The following is a 16,570-nucleotide window of genomic DNA, read 5'->3' as shown; positions in this document are numbered from 1 at the left end:
CACTGCAGCAACTCACCAAGGTTCCTTCGACAACACCTTCCAATCTCGCAACCTCAACCGCCTAGAAGGACAAAGCCAGCAGATGTATGGGAACACCACACCTGCAAGTTCCCCTCCAAGTCACACACCATCTTGACTTGAAACTATATCACCATTCCTTCACTGTTGCTGGGTCAAAATCCTGGAACTCCCTAACAGCACTGTGGGTGTACCGACCCCAAATGGACTGCAGCGGTTCAAGAAGGCAGCTCACCACCACCTTCTCAAGGGCAATTAGGATGGGAAGCGAGGGCCACCAACCGATCACTGAGTGGTACCATAAGGAGTCAGTCTCACATGGGCACATACAGTTGATGAGGAAACCTGCTATTTCACATTGGCACTTGAACATTTACCTGGTGCACCACCGATAGTGATGAGACCAGATGTTTATTCCATAACTGATGGGAAAACAGACTTGAAATAGGAACCTGATAGCCAATTGAAAACTTGCATTTAGCATCTTTTGCAACTTCAGAACCTTCCAAGGTGCTTCACTTTACATGTAGTGGCTGTTTTAGTGTAGGAAATGCAACAGCCATCATCAAGGCAAGGTGAGAATAACCAGATGTTTTTAACTGCTGTTTGAGGGCTGGGACAAGAACTCTTCTGCTTGTCTGTGAAACAGTGCCATGGGATCTTTTATGTCCACTGGAGATGGCACACAAGGCCTCAGTTCAGCATGGCACCTGCAACAGCAAGCTCAGTATTGCCCCTCCGAGAGTGCAGCACGGTGAGTGAGAGGCTGGATTATGTGCTCAAGTCTCTAGAGCAGGGCTTGAACACATGACCTTCTGCCTCAGAGGCCAGAGTGCTGCCGCTGAGCCACAGCTGACATTTTTCTAATTGGGTTGGAAAGAGACAAGCAACCGTTGCTCAAGTTCTACTACTTCGGGTAATGGAACTACTGTTCAATGGGCTATGGTCTATCTGTAGCAGAACTTCAATATTCTGTGTTCCAGCCACCTGCAGCTACAGGCTAATTCCATTCACCTTTTACATTCTTTTTAAGCTGATCTACTAACTTCTGGGATTTTTGTACTTCGACCCCTGAATCTCTCTGCTCCTCCCTTTGCTTCTCACCATCTTAGTGCTCTGTCCAAATTGGATGATTTCACGCTTCCCCCCCACATTGAGCACCATTGACAGTTTTGCCCACTCACTCGCTTTATTTATGACCCTGTGCAACTTTCTGCTTCTATCTACACTATTTACTGTGCCACCTGACTTAATGCTGTCAACAAACTTGCATATATGGCTCTCTGTTCCACTGGTTTCATTAAGCTGTTAACCAGAATTGCAACATGACGGCAAAGTGGTTCAGTCTCAGATAGTGGCCAGAAAGTGGAATGGAACGGGTGGCTAGGGAACAGAGTTTGTTGCAGGAGGGAAAGACAAAAACCCAATAGTTAACTGGAGGAAATTGTGGCTCAGTCAGGACTAGACAGCAGTGTTACACCATACCAGCAACAGACAGTGGGTAGAGACACTGCAAAGGGAAATTTAGAACATAAAACCATACCCTGCAATCTGGCTAACGTGCTGTTCAGAGAATGAATACAACCCCATCCATAAGCTCAAATTCAGTTCAGCTTTTCCCAGAGAGGCTACATATGGTTTGTGTTATGACGTAGCAGAAATTTTGAACACTGGATTTTATTAAAAAACTATTTTAATCTTCACAAAGTAAATAACTGCAATGTGTCACAGCCACCAAATAATTTCACTGTTAGACAGGAGTCCAAGAGGAAATAAATCATATGCAAAATCAACCCAAATATTACAGTCTCACCCATCATACACAAGGCTAAAGGAACAGAGGAGGCTTTACACAATACAAGCTGTAACAAGCAGAAAGCCTCATGTTTTCAGGACATCAACATCCTTGGAAACAAAAATCCAATTTAGGGAGAAGCCACATTGAGATGACTGTACCCCATGTCTGATCTGATTGAGGTCCAGACACAGGCAGTGCGATGGGCTGCTACAACTGACTCAGTTGCATAATAAACCATGTCTGCGTGGGTTCAAAGGGGTGGCCGCACTGTGGACAGCAGAGCGTGTTGTTGACCTCAGCTGGAAGGGATAAGCATTTTTGGGTTAGAAGAGATCTTCTTGCTTCCCTCTGCCTCCCCCCACCCCCGCCCCCACCAATAAACTCCACGGCAGTGATAAAAAAAACAGGACCCCCAAGGCCCAGCTCCCCTTTGCTGCTTCATGTGGCTGAGTCTCCAGCGATGACGGAGTAGCTCATTATTCAGACAGCTGTTGTTCTTCAGTGTGGAGCCTTTTTAAAAAAATAACTGTTACAAATACTTATACAATTATATACAAATACTAAAAATAAACAAATATGAACAAAGTTCATTCCACAGCAGCAGTGAACTAGTCACTCAAATCCCAAAATGCAAATAGGGTTTGTTCCTAGAACCATAGAAAAAAAAAGTCACAGCCCATCATATCTGCACGCCTGAAAAAAAATAACAGCTGCCCAATCTAATCCCACCTTCCAGCATCTGGTCTCGGCCTTGCAGCTTCCAGCATGTCAGGTGCAGGTCCGGGTTCCTTTTAAATGAGTTGGGGTTTCCGCCTCCACCACCCATCTGGGCAGTGAATTCCAGATACCCACCACCCTCTGGGTAAAAACGTTTTTCCTCATGTCCCTCTAATCCTTCTACCAATCACTTTAAATCCTTTCTCTGCCACACAGTGTTCACTGCTCACACAAAGGCACAAGATACCCATAAAAAAAAATTTATTCAATAAACTTCATTTCAAGAAACAGACATTAAGTGCAAAAGCATTGTTCAAGATCAAGCAGAACGGGCGGCACAGTGGCGCAGTGGTTAGCACCGCAGCCTCACTGCTCCAGGGACCCGGGTTCGATTCCGGGTACTGCCTGTGCGGAGTTTGCAAGTTCTCCCTGTGTCTGCGTGGGTTTTCTCCGGGTGCTCCGGTTTCCTCCCACAAGCCAAAAGACTTGCAGGTTGATAGGTAAATTGGCCATTATAAATTGTCACTAGTATAGGTAGGTGGTAGGGAAATATAGGGACAGGTGGGGATGTTTGGTAGGAATATGGGATTAGTGTAGGATTAGTATAAATGGGTGGTTGATGTTCGGCACAGACTCGGTGGGCCGAAGGGCCTGTTTCAGTGCTGTATCTCTAATCTAATCTAACAGTGATCACAAATCACAAGGTGAAGAATGTTAAATTGCCATAGCCCATCCTCTCTCTATACCTCACCATACACCACCCACCCCCCACGCAAATCCTCCACATCACCCCAGTCTCTGTTCCCCTGCTCTCACCATTCCCTACCCCCAACAAAAAGAAACTCCACATTTACAAAAAGGCGAGATGGAATCTGAGGAAAATGAAGTGACTGCAGGTTCCAGCTGTTAAAAGGAGGGAGTGATGTGGTAACAGTAACACATTGGTATCTGAGCCAGTGCCTGATTTGCAGTGCCAGAATCAGACAGCAGGACAAGACGGAAACATCTTTCAACCACAAAATGAAACTGGAAGGACCAGCAAGCAGAGGGACATATGCCTGGGCTAATGCTGCATCAGTCTGAGCACACTGTCTCAAACCACACAACACTGCAATAAATCGAAACCCAGGCCCCCCATCAGTACACAGTGAACCCCTGCTCCGTTCTCCATTCTGAACATCAGATTCCCACTAAAGGCATTGGGCAAAGTTTCCCACTCTCACTACCCCTGTTTGAGACGTTATTCAGCAGGTCAGACTACATCTGTGCAGAGAAACAGTTAACATTTCAGGTTTGTGACCTTTCACCAGATGCTGCCAAAACCACTGAGTATTTCCAGCATTGTGTTTTTATTTCAGATTTCCAGCATCCACAATATTTTGCTTTTGTGCTGAGACTGAATTGGTCTCCTTACCCCACTAAATATGAAATATCACAGCAGGTATTACACACAGCTTCTACAGCAGACTACTGCGCACCGTCACTTTTAACTCTACAAGAGCATTTCAGGGTTAGAAAAAGACAAGGAATTCCACCAGTGATGAGCTTCTTTGACACTCAGTTGGAGGTCTGATTCGTGGTGAAATTTGTAAGTTTTACTTTCTACCCTCCCTATCAAAATCTCAGCATTTAGTCACAGTTAACAGTCAACACAGATATTAAAAGGACTCAGGGCAAATCTGGGCGCCTGTCTTTAGCAGCCCTGCCTGCACTGATACAGTATTTCTTTCACCATTCAGATCTCACTGAAACACTGGGTCGTGGCGCTGAATCGAATCTTACTGAGCATCATTTTAAGTGAGTCAACATGTTAAATGCAATGATACAGCCGCTTACACATTACCACAGTAACTGCAGGTTGAGGAGAGGAATCCTGATGTAATTCTGACCTCTGGGTAAGTCATTCAGCTGCATTCAAGCTGTGGTCAAAGATCACTGTCTCTCTACTCAATAAACATACCCGAGCATCTCCATTTATGCAGAGTGTGCCTGGGGCCACAGTAGGTCTGAGCAGTCTTCAGTCAGAGAGGTAAATCAGCCAGGGGTTCTACTCACTGTTCAAAGACCCCCTGTGTAGACTGAACACAATGAGTGTAGCTTTGGATGAGTGAACTGGAAACATACCCAGCACACGGGAGAGGGGGAATTTTTTTTGGGGGGGTAAATTATGATGTCACCCTTGATGTTGGATTTCAGTCAGTGGTAACTGAGCCCATAAAATAGATGACATTAAAACTGAAGGACTAGAATATAAAGGGGAGAATGTTTAGCTACAGCTATATAAAGTCCTGCTTAGGCCACATCTAGAGTATGGTGTACAGTTGTGGACACTACACCTTAGTAAGTATATTTGGCCATACACAGCACACAGATTCACCAGACCGTTACCAGAGATCTAAGGGTTAAATTTGAGGAATGACAAACTAGTCTTGTATTCCCTGGAATGGAGAAGGTTAAAGGCTGATTCAATAAGGATTTTGAAAGGATGAAAGGAATTGACAGGGTAGATATTGAAAAACCTTCTCTGCTGGTGTTTGGGGAGTGGTGGGTGGATGGAGAGAAAAGGGCAAGTCAAGGACAAGGAGACATAACCTAAAACATCAGAGCCAGGCCATTCAGGAGAGAAGTTAGGGAACACTTCTTCACACAAGGAGTGGGAGAAGTGTGGAACTTTTACAAAAAGCAGTCGGTGCTAACTCAGTACATAAACTTAAATCTGAGATCAACAGATTTTTGCCATCAAAGGTATGAAATGATATGAAGCAAAGATAGGGGGAGGGAGCTGAAGTACAGATCAGCTATGATCTCCCTGAATGACCTGCTGGCCAATAGGTCCATTAAGAACAAACTTGTATTTATATGCTGCTTTTCACAAGCTCAGGATATCCCAATGAAGCATCTGAAGTGTCATCACTGTAATGTGGAGGGAAATGATCACACTCAGCAGTGGGACTGGGAGCACACATGTAAATGAATACAAGGCTGCAACCGCTGAGCAGAAGCTGCAAACAATTAACACTCGTCCTGGGTTACAGGTCACTCAACCAGCCTAGCTACTTACACACACACACAACTGTGGTTCACAGCACCCCATACAAGGACACATGTGGCATGATACTTGCCTGACAGACCTGAGCATCCTGGTGAGGAGACTATGCACTGGTGACAAGCACAAGCCTCCTCTCAGCTGGTCAAAGCACCAATGACATGTTTCAAACAAGCTGCTTAACCACCCTTACGGCTAGGCGACTGCAGGCACCATACACAGGACAGGACCATTTAAAAAGAGCGCTGAGTTGATGCAATCACCCCACACAGGGACTGATGGTGCGTCATGCAGAGAGATTGAAACATACAAGATCCTGAGGGGTCTTGACAGGGTGGATGTGGAAAGGATGTTTCCCCTTGTGGGAGAATCGAGAACTAGGGGTCACTGTTTAAAAATAAGGGGTTGCCCATTTAAGACAGAGATGAGGAGAAATTTTTTCTCTCAGAGAGTCGTGAGTTTTTGGAATTCTCTTCCTCAAAAGGCGGTGGAAGCAGAGTCTTTGAATATTTTTAAGGCAGAGATAGATTCTTGATGAGCAAGGGAGTGGAAGGTTATCGGGGGTAGATGGAAATGAGTAATCAGTTCAGCCACGAACTTATAGAATGGCGGAGCAGGCTCGAGGGGTCAAGTGACCTACTCCTGCTCCTAATTTGTTCGTTTGTATGAATTCAGGCCAACACCTACATTCAACACAAAAGCAACTTACCATACAGACTGTAGAAGCTCAGACTACAAGTTCCCAAATCAATCACGTCACTTCAGGTTGGAAAATTTCAAGTAAAAATGCACAAAAGCTGTGATCCCACTGCAGGCTTAAGCAACACCCAGCCAGGGGAGCCTGCTTCAGCTTGAGAACACCCAGCCAGGGGAGCCTGCTTCAGCTTGAGAACACCCAGCCAGGCAACAGTGCCCTTCACATGGAGTTTATGGAGCCACTCACAGAAAAATAGTTTGGGCTAATAAATCCAGTACAAAGGAGGGGCACAGCAAGAGCCAGCAGTGTGCTCAGGAGGGGAGAGGCTTCTTCACAACCCCACAATGTAAAATACAACGAAAATCAACAGTCAACATAGTCCAGGGGTCAATATTCCCTCATGCTTTCAGAGAGACAGTGCTGACTCTGGGTGGATATTGAAACATTTCTGTACAAAGACACAGCTCCCAATGCACTTGCTTTTACGAGATGCCTGTGGGGAGGGAGAACCCGAGGCCCACGGTTAAGTTAATTCTTTACATCAAGAGAGAAGTCTGGTCATCCACACACAGTGAGTTCACCCTGTGACTGAGAGAAGCTCAATACTGACCCTCACCCCTCTCTGTGCTGTCAGGGTCAATGTGGCCGTGTGCTGGACTCGGAGGTGTGTCGAATGCGGGGCACTGTATGTCCATTCACACAGCCATTGCGTTTGGTCAGACCGCCAGTCAGGATATCCTGAATGTGCTGCACGATTAGGTTTATGGCAACTGGAGAGAGAGAGAGAGAGAAAAATAGAAAGAAAGCCGATAATCAAACTCCACTGGGTCAACCCAAATAAAACCAAGCAGGCACAGAGAACGGCAGTAAGCAGGCCCCACCCTGTACTCTTCCCCCACCCTCCCTGAAAACATCCCTTCCCGAACAAACAATCTTGAGACCACACCCCACCCCACCTCACCACCCTTGCTCCCCCCACTTTCGTGTTAAGAGGCCTGCACTAAACACTCACACTGACAAGGCCACTGTGTAGTTTGGGGGGGGGGGGGGGGGGCAGGAAATGATCTCTACACTTACCCAGGTTTTCCACCCCTCTGGGAATGATGACATCTGCATATTTCTTGGTCTGTGAATGAGAATACAAGTAGTTACAGCCTCTTCTCAAAGTACGAACAACCACACCCAGCCTCGAAAGCTCCTCAAACAATCATTAACCAGCTCGACAGCGCACCGACTGCACAGCTCCTGTTCCCGCCCAGGCACCAAATCAACTTTTATTTCAGTGAATATTTAAAGTGAACACAATGAAGTAGCATCTCAGAACTCAAAGAATTCATTTCACCAGGTCTTGACATACAAGCTCAGTTCCCACAGCACTGACCCCTGCAATAGCCTCACCAACACTGATCACACAGCCCACTATTACCCCAACCACTGCTCCCAGAACCACACTCTTTACCCCATTATCTCAAAATCACTGCTCACCGGAAGGCAGAACTCCTCGAAAGCTGGTTTTACAAAGGTGGTGTACTGTGTCAGAATTTGTTCCAGGTCCCTGCCCCTTTCGTTGATGTCTCTCAAAACTGTAGGGCGGAAAGGGTGAGGTAAAAATACACAGTTAAATTATAAAAACACAGAAACAATGTACAAGAGCACAAGCAGGACAGGGTAATGCAGGGAATTCTCCAAAACTGCACACTAAACAACCACAGGCAAGTCCCATCTGACAGCTCAAAGTTCTGCCGTCCAAAGTCCCAGGGCAGGGCAGGGAGCAGGCTTCACCACCCAGAGCCCCAGCACGAAGCAGGGCAGGGAGCGGGCTTCACCACCCAGAGCCCCAGCACGAAGCAGGGCAGGGAGCGGGCTTCACCACCCAGAGACCCAGCACGAAGCAGGGCAGGGAGCGGGCTTCACCACCCAGAGACCCAGCACGAAGCAGGGCAGGGAGCGGGCTTCACCACCCAGAGACCCAGCACGAAGCAGGGCAGGGAGCGGGCTTCACCGCCCAGAGCCCCAGCACGTAGCAGGGCAGGGAGCGGGCTTCACCGCCCAGAGCCCCAGCACGTAGCAGGGCAGGGAGCGGGCTTCACCGCCCAGAGCCCCAGCACGTAGCAGGGCAGGGAGCGGGCTTCACCGCCCAGAGCCCCAGCACGTAGCAGGGCAGGGAGCGGGCTTCACCACCCAGAGCCCCAGCACGTAGCAGGGCAGGGAGCAGGCTTCACCACCCAGAGCCCCAGCACGTAGCAGGGCAGGGAGCAGGCTTCACCACCCAGAGCCCCAGCACGTAGCAGGGCAGGGAGCAGGCTTCACCACCCAGAGCCCCAGCACGTAGCAGGGCAGGGAGCAGGCTTCACCACCCAGAGCCCCAGCACGTAGCAGGGCAGGGAGCAGGCTTCACCACCCAGAGCCCCAGCACGTAGCAGGGTAGGGAGCAGGCTTCACCGCCCACAGTCCCAGCACGTAGCAGGGCAGGGAGCGGGGTGATGAAAACAGCAGAAGTTTGAGGGAGCAATGCAGGAAATGGGGAAGCAGAGTGCAGTGCAGAAGAAAAAGAAAGCAAATCCTGTTTACTTAGCATTCAATACCATCCCAATATGAGGGCTCCTGCAACCCTGAGCCACCTCAACACCCACCCCATCCCAGGACCCACTCTCACCTCTTCGGGAAAGCCGGGTATCCGCATCTGTATCCACAAAAAGTTTCATCTGGAACAAATCCCTGATCTCCTGGGAATAGAAAACCAGGATCCCCTCGAAGAGGACCACATCAGCTGGATAAACCTGCACCATCTCCGCCTTCCTGCACACAGTAAGCCTGTCAGTCTCACCCCAAATCCACAACAGAAGGAGGCCGCTTAGCCTCTCCACCCTTCTCCGCCATTGAATCAGACCCATCTCCATCCATCTCAGATTTAAACTGATTACCAGCCCTCCTTAGTTTAAGGAACAATGGGTTTGCCAGAATACAAACATGCCGATGGAGGTCTAGCCACCTTGCCACATAAACCAGCAATCGCTGACATATCGTCCCCACAGTCAATCCCCCACTCTGGTTATTTGCTTGGATAGGTCCACAGGCAATGCCTGTCCCCAGCATCTTAACCAAGTAGCCAGTCTTTATTTGTGCAGGGCAGTCCACTGCGGGGGCCATTGCACTTAACCGTGCTGCTGCCTTCACCCAATATCCACAGCCACATCTACTTTTCAGCAGGGGCAGGATTCAATTAAAAGGAGCCATGGCCAAATCACCCAAGGTTACACACCCCCACCCAAACCAGCAGCTATAGCAACCCTGGCCAATTGCCCCCACCCAGGAAACACAAGGCCAGCCTGATACCGCCGCACCCGCCACCACCCCGCACCAATACCACACAAGATCTAACTAGTACCCCTTACCAGTGGCGCAGCAGACACTCTAGCCCATTCCCCCCTCAGTCCGCACTCCCAAACAAGCAGTTTTGACTCCAATTCCTACAACTTTTGCTTTGCATTTCTTTAGCTGTCTATTTCACACAGAATTCGGTGTGACAATTCCACATGCTCTGATACACACCGTGAATGTGTAACAAAATCATAGACAGGAATCGATACTGTTTGGCCATTGATGATGTCCTTCAGGGTGCGTAGAATCAGCTCATTGTCAAATGCATCTGTATATAGTGGAAATGAAAAAACAAAATCAGCAACAAGCAAAGCCAGAGTCCCCACAACACACAGACAGAGAACTTTCTCGTATAGCCTCACCAGAAGACCCTAGCACCATGACACTACACAGAACAAAAGTAGAATTCACACTCTCATTAATGCAAGGAAAGCTAAACAGAAATTGCAAAAGCCATGCTAACCCTACCCCCCCACCCCCACAGACCCCCCTCCTACCGTCTCCTCTCCCACCCAATCTCTCTCTCTCATGCAGGTACCTGGATGATCGAAGTTATACTGTCCTTTACTAGCCTTGGCTTTCTGTTCTGCGGTCAGAACCTTGTAGAAACTGTCCTGGCTCAGGATCACCACCTGTCTCTGCTGCTGGTCCACTTTATTCTGTCCCAGCAGGTCAACAATTTTCTGACACACCGAAGACTGTGACAAAAACAGACAATTAAACAATATCTCAAATATTTAACACATCCAAACTCACCCATTTTTCAGAGTTTAAAAAGGCAAGTTTGGTACATCACAACCACTACAATGATTTACAATTCACAACAGACTCAAATTCACTATTCGTCAGTAATTTAAAGTACATCAGCAAATTATTTATTGTATTTTCACATACATAATTGTCTGATCTCAGTGACTGGCAGGGGGGGATGGGGGGGCAGTGACATGATCCCTACCCCCCCACCCCACCCCCCACCCACCAACTGGGAACCACATTTGATGAGCAAGTAATGTCAGTATCATTGCAAAATGCAGTGCACTGCTCTGAAATGAAAGGTAGGGGGTCTAACAATAAGAGGGAGGAGTGGCACCTCAAGCTGAGCCGGAGGGGTCAACACCAGAGTCTCTTGCCCCAGCTGTAAAGCGACCTGCTCGGTGCTTCCTGCATCTAGAACGGAGAGCTGGACGTTGAAATTTGCTGACATTAATTAAGGTTGCATTGTAAGAAGTCCAGATAGGAGCAGAAAGTTAAGAAACATTAATAGATTAAGCAAGTGGGAAAAACAGTGGCAGATGGAGTTCAATGTGGACCTGAGAAGGAAAGATCAATTTTCTAAATTGGGAGAAGCTCGGAACTGTGGATGAGGAGAGAGATTTAGGAATCTAAGTACAGAAATCACCAAAAGCTAAGGGACAGGTACAAAAAAATTTCAAACAGTAAATGGAATGTTGGCCTTTATCAAGAATACGAAGGATTGAAAGTTGTTACATTATATGTGCAGTGAGAAAGGGGCAGGTCGTTTAACTCAGGATGAGCTACAAATGAAACATTTGAGGGTCCCAAATGGCATCTAAGCATTAAGGTCTGGACAGCGCAACACAAAAGGGATATGCTGACCTTAGTGTGGAGTTGTGTATCTATCACAACCTCTGCATCACCAACTCGTCCTCATACTAAACCCTGACACCAGGTTTCATGGAGGCACCCAAGATCACGTCGTTGGCACCAGCCGGACCTCATCGTCACAAGGTGAGCCTCGATAAACACTGTCCAAATCACACGCAGCTCCAACAGTGCGGACTGCAACACCGACCACTCCCTGGTGTGCAGCAAGGTTAGACTCAAACCAAAGAAGCTGCATCACTCCAAGCAGAAGGGTCGCCCGCGCATCAACACTAGCAGAATTTCTCATCCACAGCTGTTACGTAACTTTCTAAATTCACTCGAAAAAGCCCTTCAAAACACTCCCACAGGGGATGCAGAGACCAAGTGGGCCCACATCAGACGCCATCTACGACTCAGCAATGACCACCTATGGCAAACGTGTGAAGCAGAATGCAGACTGGTTTCAATCTCACATTGAAGAGCTGGAACCTGTCATAGCCACTAAGCGCATTGCACTGCTGAACTACAAGAAAGCCCCCAGCGAGTTAACATCCGTAGCACTTAAAGCAGCCAGAAGCACTGCACAAAGAACAGCCAGGTGCTGCGCAAATGACTACTGGCAACACCTATGCAGTCATATTCAGCTGGTCTCCGACACCAGAAACATCAGAGGGTGGCACAGTAGTTAGCACCGCAGCCTCACAGCTACAGCGACCCAGGTTCGGTTCTAGGTACTGCCTGTGCAGAGTTTGCAAGTTCTCCCTGTGACCGTGTGGGTTTCCTCCGGGTGCTCCGGTTTCCTCCCACAGCCAAAAACGTGCAGGTTGATAGGTAAATTGGCCATTTTAAATTGCTCCTAGTGTAGGTAGGTGGTAGGAGAATTGAGGGAAGGTGGGGATGTGGTAGGGAATATGGGATTAATGTAGGATTAGTATAAATGGGTGGTTGATGGTCGGCACAGACTCGGTGGGCCGAAGGGCCTGTTTCAGTGTTGTAGCACGATGACTCTAATGTATGATGGCATTAAGGGAGCTTTTGGGCTAACCATCAAGAAGATCGCCCCTACCCCCCCGCAAGTCTAAATCAGGGGACACGATCACTGACCAACGCAAGCAAATGGACTGCTGGGTGGAGCACTACCTAGAACTGTACTCCAGGGACAATGTTGTCACTGAGACCACCCTCAATGCAGCCCAGTCTCTGCCAGTCATGGATGAGCTGGACGTACAGCCAACAAAATCGGAACTCAGTGAAGCCATTGATTCTCTAGCCAGCGGAAAAGCCCTTGGGAAGGACGGCATTATCCCTGAAATCATGAAGCGTGCCAAACCTGCTATACTTTCAGCACCCTACGAACTGCTTTGCCTGTGCTGGGATAAGGGAGCAGTACCACAGGACATGCGCGATGCCAATATCATCACCCTCTTTAAGAACAAGGGTGACCGCAGTGACTACAACTATTGTGGAATCTCCCTTCTCAGCATAGTGGGGAAAGTCTTCGCTCGAGTCATTTTCAACAGACTCCAGAAGCTGGCTGAGCGTGTCTACCCTGAGGCACAGTGTGGCTTTCGAGCAGAGAAATCCACCATTGACATGCTGTTCTCCCTTCGCCAACTACAGGAGAAATGCCGTGAACAACAGATGCCCCTCGATGTTGCTTTCATAGATCTCACCAAAGCCTTTGACCTAGTCAGCAGACATGGTCTCTTCAGACTACTAGAAAAGATTGGATGTCCACCAAAGCTTCCAAGTATCATCACCTCATTCCATGACAATATGAAAGGCACAATTCAACATGGCGGCACCTCATCAGACCCCTTTCCTATCCTGAGTGGCGTGAAACAGGGCTGTGTTCTCGCACCTACACTGTTTGGGATCTTCTCCCTGCTGCTCTCACATGCGTTCAAGTCTTCAGAAGAAGGAATTTTCCTCCACACAAGATCAGGTGGCAGGTTGTTCAACCTTGCCCGTCTAAGAGCGAAAACCAAAGTACGGAAAGTCCTCATCAGGGAACTCCTCTTTGCTGACGATGCTGCATTAACATCTCACACTGAAGAGTGCCTGCAGAGACTCAGCGACAGGATTGCGGCTGTCTGCAATGAATTTGGCCTAACCATCAGCCTCAAGAAAACGAACATCATGGGACAGGACGTCAGAAATGCTCCATCCATCAATATCGGCGACCACACTCTGGAAGTGGTTCAAGAGTTCAACTACCTAGGCTCAACTATCACCAGTAACCTGTCTCTCTATACAGAAATCAACAAGCGCAAGGGAAAGGCGTCTGCTGCTACGTCCAGACTCGCCAAGAGGGTATGGGAAAATGGCGCACTGACACGGAACACAAAAGTCCGAATGTATCAAGCCTGTGTCCTCAGTACCTTGCAGCGAGGCCTGGACTACGTATATCAGCCAAGAGTGACGTTGCAACTCATTCCATCTTTGCTGCCTCCGTACAATCCTTGGCATCAGGTGGCAGGACCGTATCTCCAACACAGAAGTCCTCGAGGCGGCCAACATCCCCAGCATATACACCCTACTGAGCCAGCAGTGCTTGAGGTGGCTTGCCCATGTGAGCCGCATGGAAGATGGCAGGATCCCCAAGGACACATTGTACAGCGAGCTCGTCACTGGTATCAGACCCACCGTGTCGTCCATGTCTCCGCTTTAAAGACGTCTGCAAACGCGACATGAAGTCCTGTGACACTGACCACAAGTCGTGGGAGTCAGTTGCCAGTGATTGCCAGAGCTGGCGGGCAGCCATAAAGGCAGGGCTAGAGTGGCAAGTCGAAGAGACTTAGCTCTTGGCAGGAAAAAAGACAGAAGCGCAAGGAGAGAGCCAACTGTGTAACGGCCCCGACAACCAATTTTATCTGCAAAGCCTGTGGAAGAGTCGGTCACTCTTGAATTGGCATTTATAGCCACTCCAGGCGCTGCTTCACAAACCACTGACCACCTCTAGGCGCTTACCCATTGTCTCTCGAGACAAGGAGGCCAAAGAAGAAAAATTAGTCGTAGTGTGGGGCACCACAGATTCACCAGAAAGATACTGGGTCTAAAACTTAAATTATGAGGGCAGGTTGCATGAACTCAGCTGGCACTACCTGGAGTATAGAAGATTAAGTGTGATCTAACTGAGGTACTTAAGATGATTAATAAAAAACATAATCTAAACAGAGAGACACTATCTCCTCTGGTGGAACATTCTAGAACAAGTGGCACAACTTGAAGTTAGAGCTTGGCTGTTGAGGGTTGATATCAAGAAGTATCACTTCATACAAAGGGTAGTTAAAACCTGATCTAACTCCCTCAAGAACAGAAAATGCTGGAAATACTCAGCAGGTCAGGCAGCATCTGTGCAGACACAAGGTTTCAGGTCAGTGACGCTCTTCCTCTTTGTTAACAACAGTCACAGAGACAAGGCAGAACAAATAGCCTCCTCCTGCTCATGTGGATGTGGATAAGAAGCAGATCCAGACAGTCCCTCCCTGAACCCAGGCAGTATCTGAAGCCAATAATTAAAGCAAATCTTTCCATTGAAGTTACGATTAGATTCAGTGCTGTATCTCTAAATAAAATAAATAAATCACAGCTCACTTGCAGAAATCCACCCGGACCCGGCACTGCGCCTGCGCGCCACCCGGACCCGGCACTGCGCCTGCGCTCCATTTGCCATGCTGATTTCCCTCAAACTCGACCTGAAGGTTGCGGCCGACACGCGGTCCTTGTCAAACACCGGGCTAAAAGTCGCCATAATCTATACCACCACCTACTTTCCCGCTTGCGGTCCCGCCGCTAACGGCAATGAGGAAAGGCCGGTGCTGCATCTTCCTCGCCAACACCGCATCTCCCACCATCATCGCCGACATTACTGGCACAACTCACGCATGCGTATTTTTACACAGCTGCGTCAACCGAACCTGATTCTAAGGCGCGCTGTGAATGGCTGAGCCTTCCCGATGACGTCAAGGAGCTACTGCTTCGTATTTCTATTGGTCACGAAAGGTGTCAGTCAAAGCTGGAGTCCCGCCCTTACACCAGCTGGACAGGTTGGCAGATGAACAGACCAAGCAGGAGTAGGCCACTCGGCCACCTTCCGCCCCCTTTATATCAAGAATTTATCCACCTCTGCCTTAAAAATATTCACAGACTCTGCTCCCACCGCCTTTTGAGGAAGAGAATTCCAAAGACACAACCATAGATACATATACATAGAGTCATAGAGAGATACAGCACTGAAACAGGCCCTTCGGCCCGCCGTGTCTGTGCCGACCATCAATCACCCATTAAACTAATCCGACATGAACCCCATATTCCCTACCACATCCCCACCTTCCCTCAATTCACCTACCACCTACCTACACAAGGGGAAATTTACAATGGACAATTTACCTGTGGAGGTCAGGGTGATGGGGGGGTCAGTCCGGAGGTCAGGGTGATGGTGGGGTCAGTCTGGAAGTCAGGGTGATTGGGGGGGGGGGGGTTCAGGGTGATGGGGTCAGTCTGGAGGTCAGGGTGATGGGGGGGTCAGGGTGATGGGGGGATCAGTCTGGAGGTCAGGGTGATGGGGGGGGGTCAGTCTGGACGTCAGGGTGATGGTGGGGTCAGTCTGGAGGTCAGGGTGATGGGGGGTCAGGGTGATGGGGGGGATCAGTCTGGAGGTCAGGGTGATGGGGGGGGGTCAGTCTGGAGGTCAGGGTGATGGTGGGGTCAGTCTGGAAGTCAGGGTGATTGGGGGGGGGGGGTTCAGGGTGATGGGGAGGTCAGTCTGGAGGTCAGGGTGATGGGGGGGTCAGGGTGTTGGGGGGGGTCAGGCTGGAGATCAGGGTGATTGGGGGGGGTTCAGGGTGATGGGGAGGGTCAGTGTGGAGGTCAGGGTGATGGGGAGGTCAGTCTGGAGGTCAGGGTGATGAGGGGGTCAGTCTGGAGGTCAGGGTGATGAGGGGGTCAGTCTGGAGGTCAGGGTGATGGGGGGGTCAGGGTGTTGGGGGGTCAGGGTGTTGGGGGGGTCAGGATGTTGGGGGGGTCAGGTTGATGGGGGGGTCAGTCTGGAGGTCAGGGCGATGGGGGGCTCAGGGTGTTGGGGGGGTCAGGGTGATGGGGGTGTCAGTCATGAGGTCAGGGTGATGGGGGGTCAGGGTGTTTAGGGGATCAGTCTGGAGGTCAGGGTGATGGTGGGGTCAGGGTGATGGGGGGGTCAGTCTGGAGGTCAGGGTGATGGGCGGTTCAGGGTGATGGGGAGGGTCAGTCTGGAGGTCAGGGCGATGGGGGGGGTCAGGGTGTTAGGGGGGGTCAGGGTGATGGGGGG

At 49.3% G+C, this 16,570-nt stretch overlaps 1 protein-coding gene across 6 annotated transcripts; it reads right to left on the bottom strand.

Moving 5' to 3' along the window:
- Positions 1-1,693: 1,693 nt before the first annotated feature.
- LOC137355813 (uridine-cytidine kinase 2-A-like) lies at positions 1,694-15,166 on the bottom strand. 6 transcript variants are annotated; one of them, XM_068021362.1, is made up of 8 exons: positions 15,036-15,166; positions 10,196-10,355; positions 9,829-9,925; positions 8,933-9,075; positions 7,762-7,859; positions 7,354-7,402; positions 6,887-7,046; positions 2,238-2,326 (listed from the first exon to the last, which is right to left on the bottom strand). In XM_068021362.1, the coding sequence occupies exons 1-7, from the start codon at positions 15,129-15,131 to the stop codon at positions 6,913-6,915; spliced, it is 777 nt and encodes a 258-aa protein (XP_067877463.1). In that variant the 5' UTR covers positions 15,132-15,166; the 3' UTR covers positions 2,238-2,326; positions 6,887-6,912. The 6 variants fall into 6 exon arrangements, with proteins under 6 accessions (XP_067877461.1, XP_067877462.1, XP_067877466.1 ...); XM_068021364.1 differs by having other exon boundaries at positions 6,893-7,046; XM_068021360.1 differs by lacking the exon at positions 6,887-7,046 and having other exon boundaries at positions 1,694-2,326.
- Between the last annotated feature and the right edge of the window lie 1,404 nt (positions 15,167-16,570).

Source organism: Heterodontus francisci, chromosome 43, assembly GCF_036365525.1.
Source record: "Heterodontus francisci isolate sHetFra1 chromosome 43, sHetFra1.hap1, whole genome shotgun sequence".
NCBI lineage: Eukaryota > Metazoa > Chordata > Chondrichthyes > Heterodontiformes > Heterodontidae > Heterodontus > Heterodontus francisci.
The sequence above is the reverse complement of the archived record's forward strand: the minus strand, read 5'-3'. Positions and strand labels throughout refer to the sequence as shown.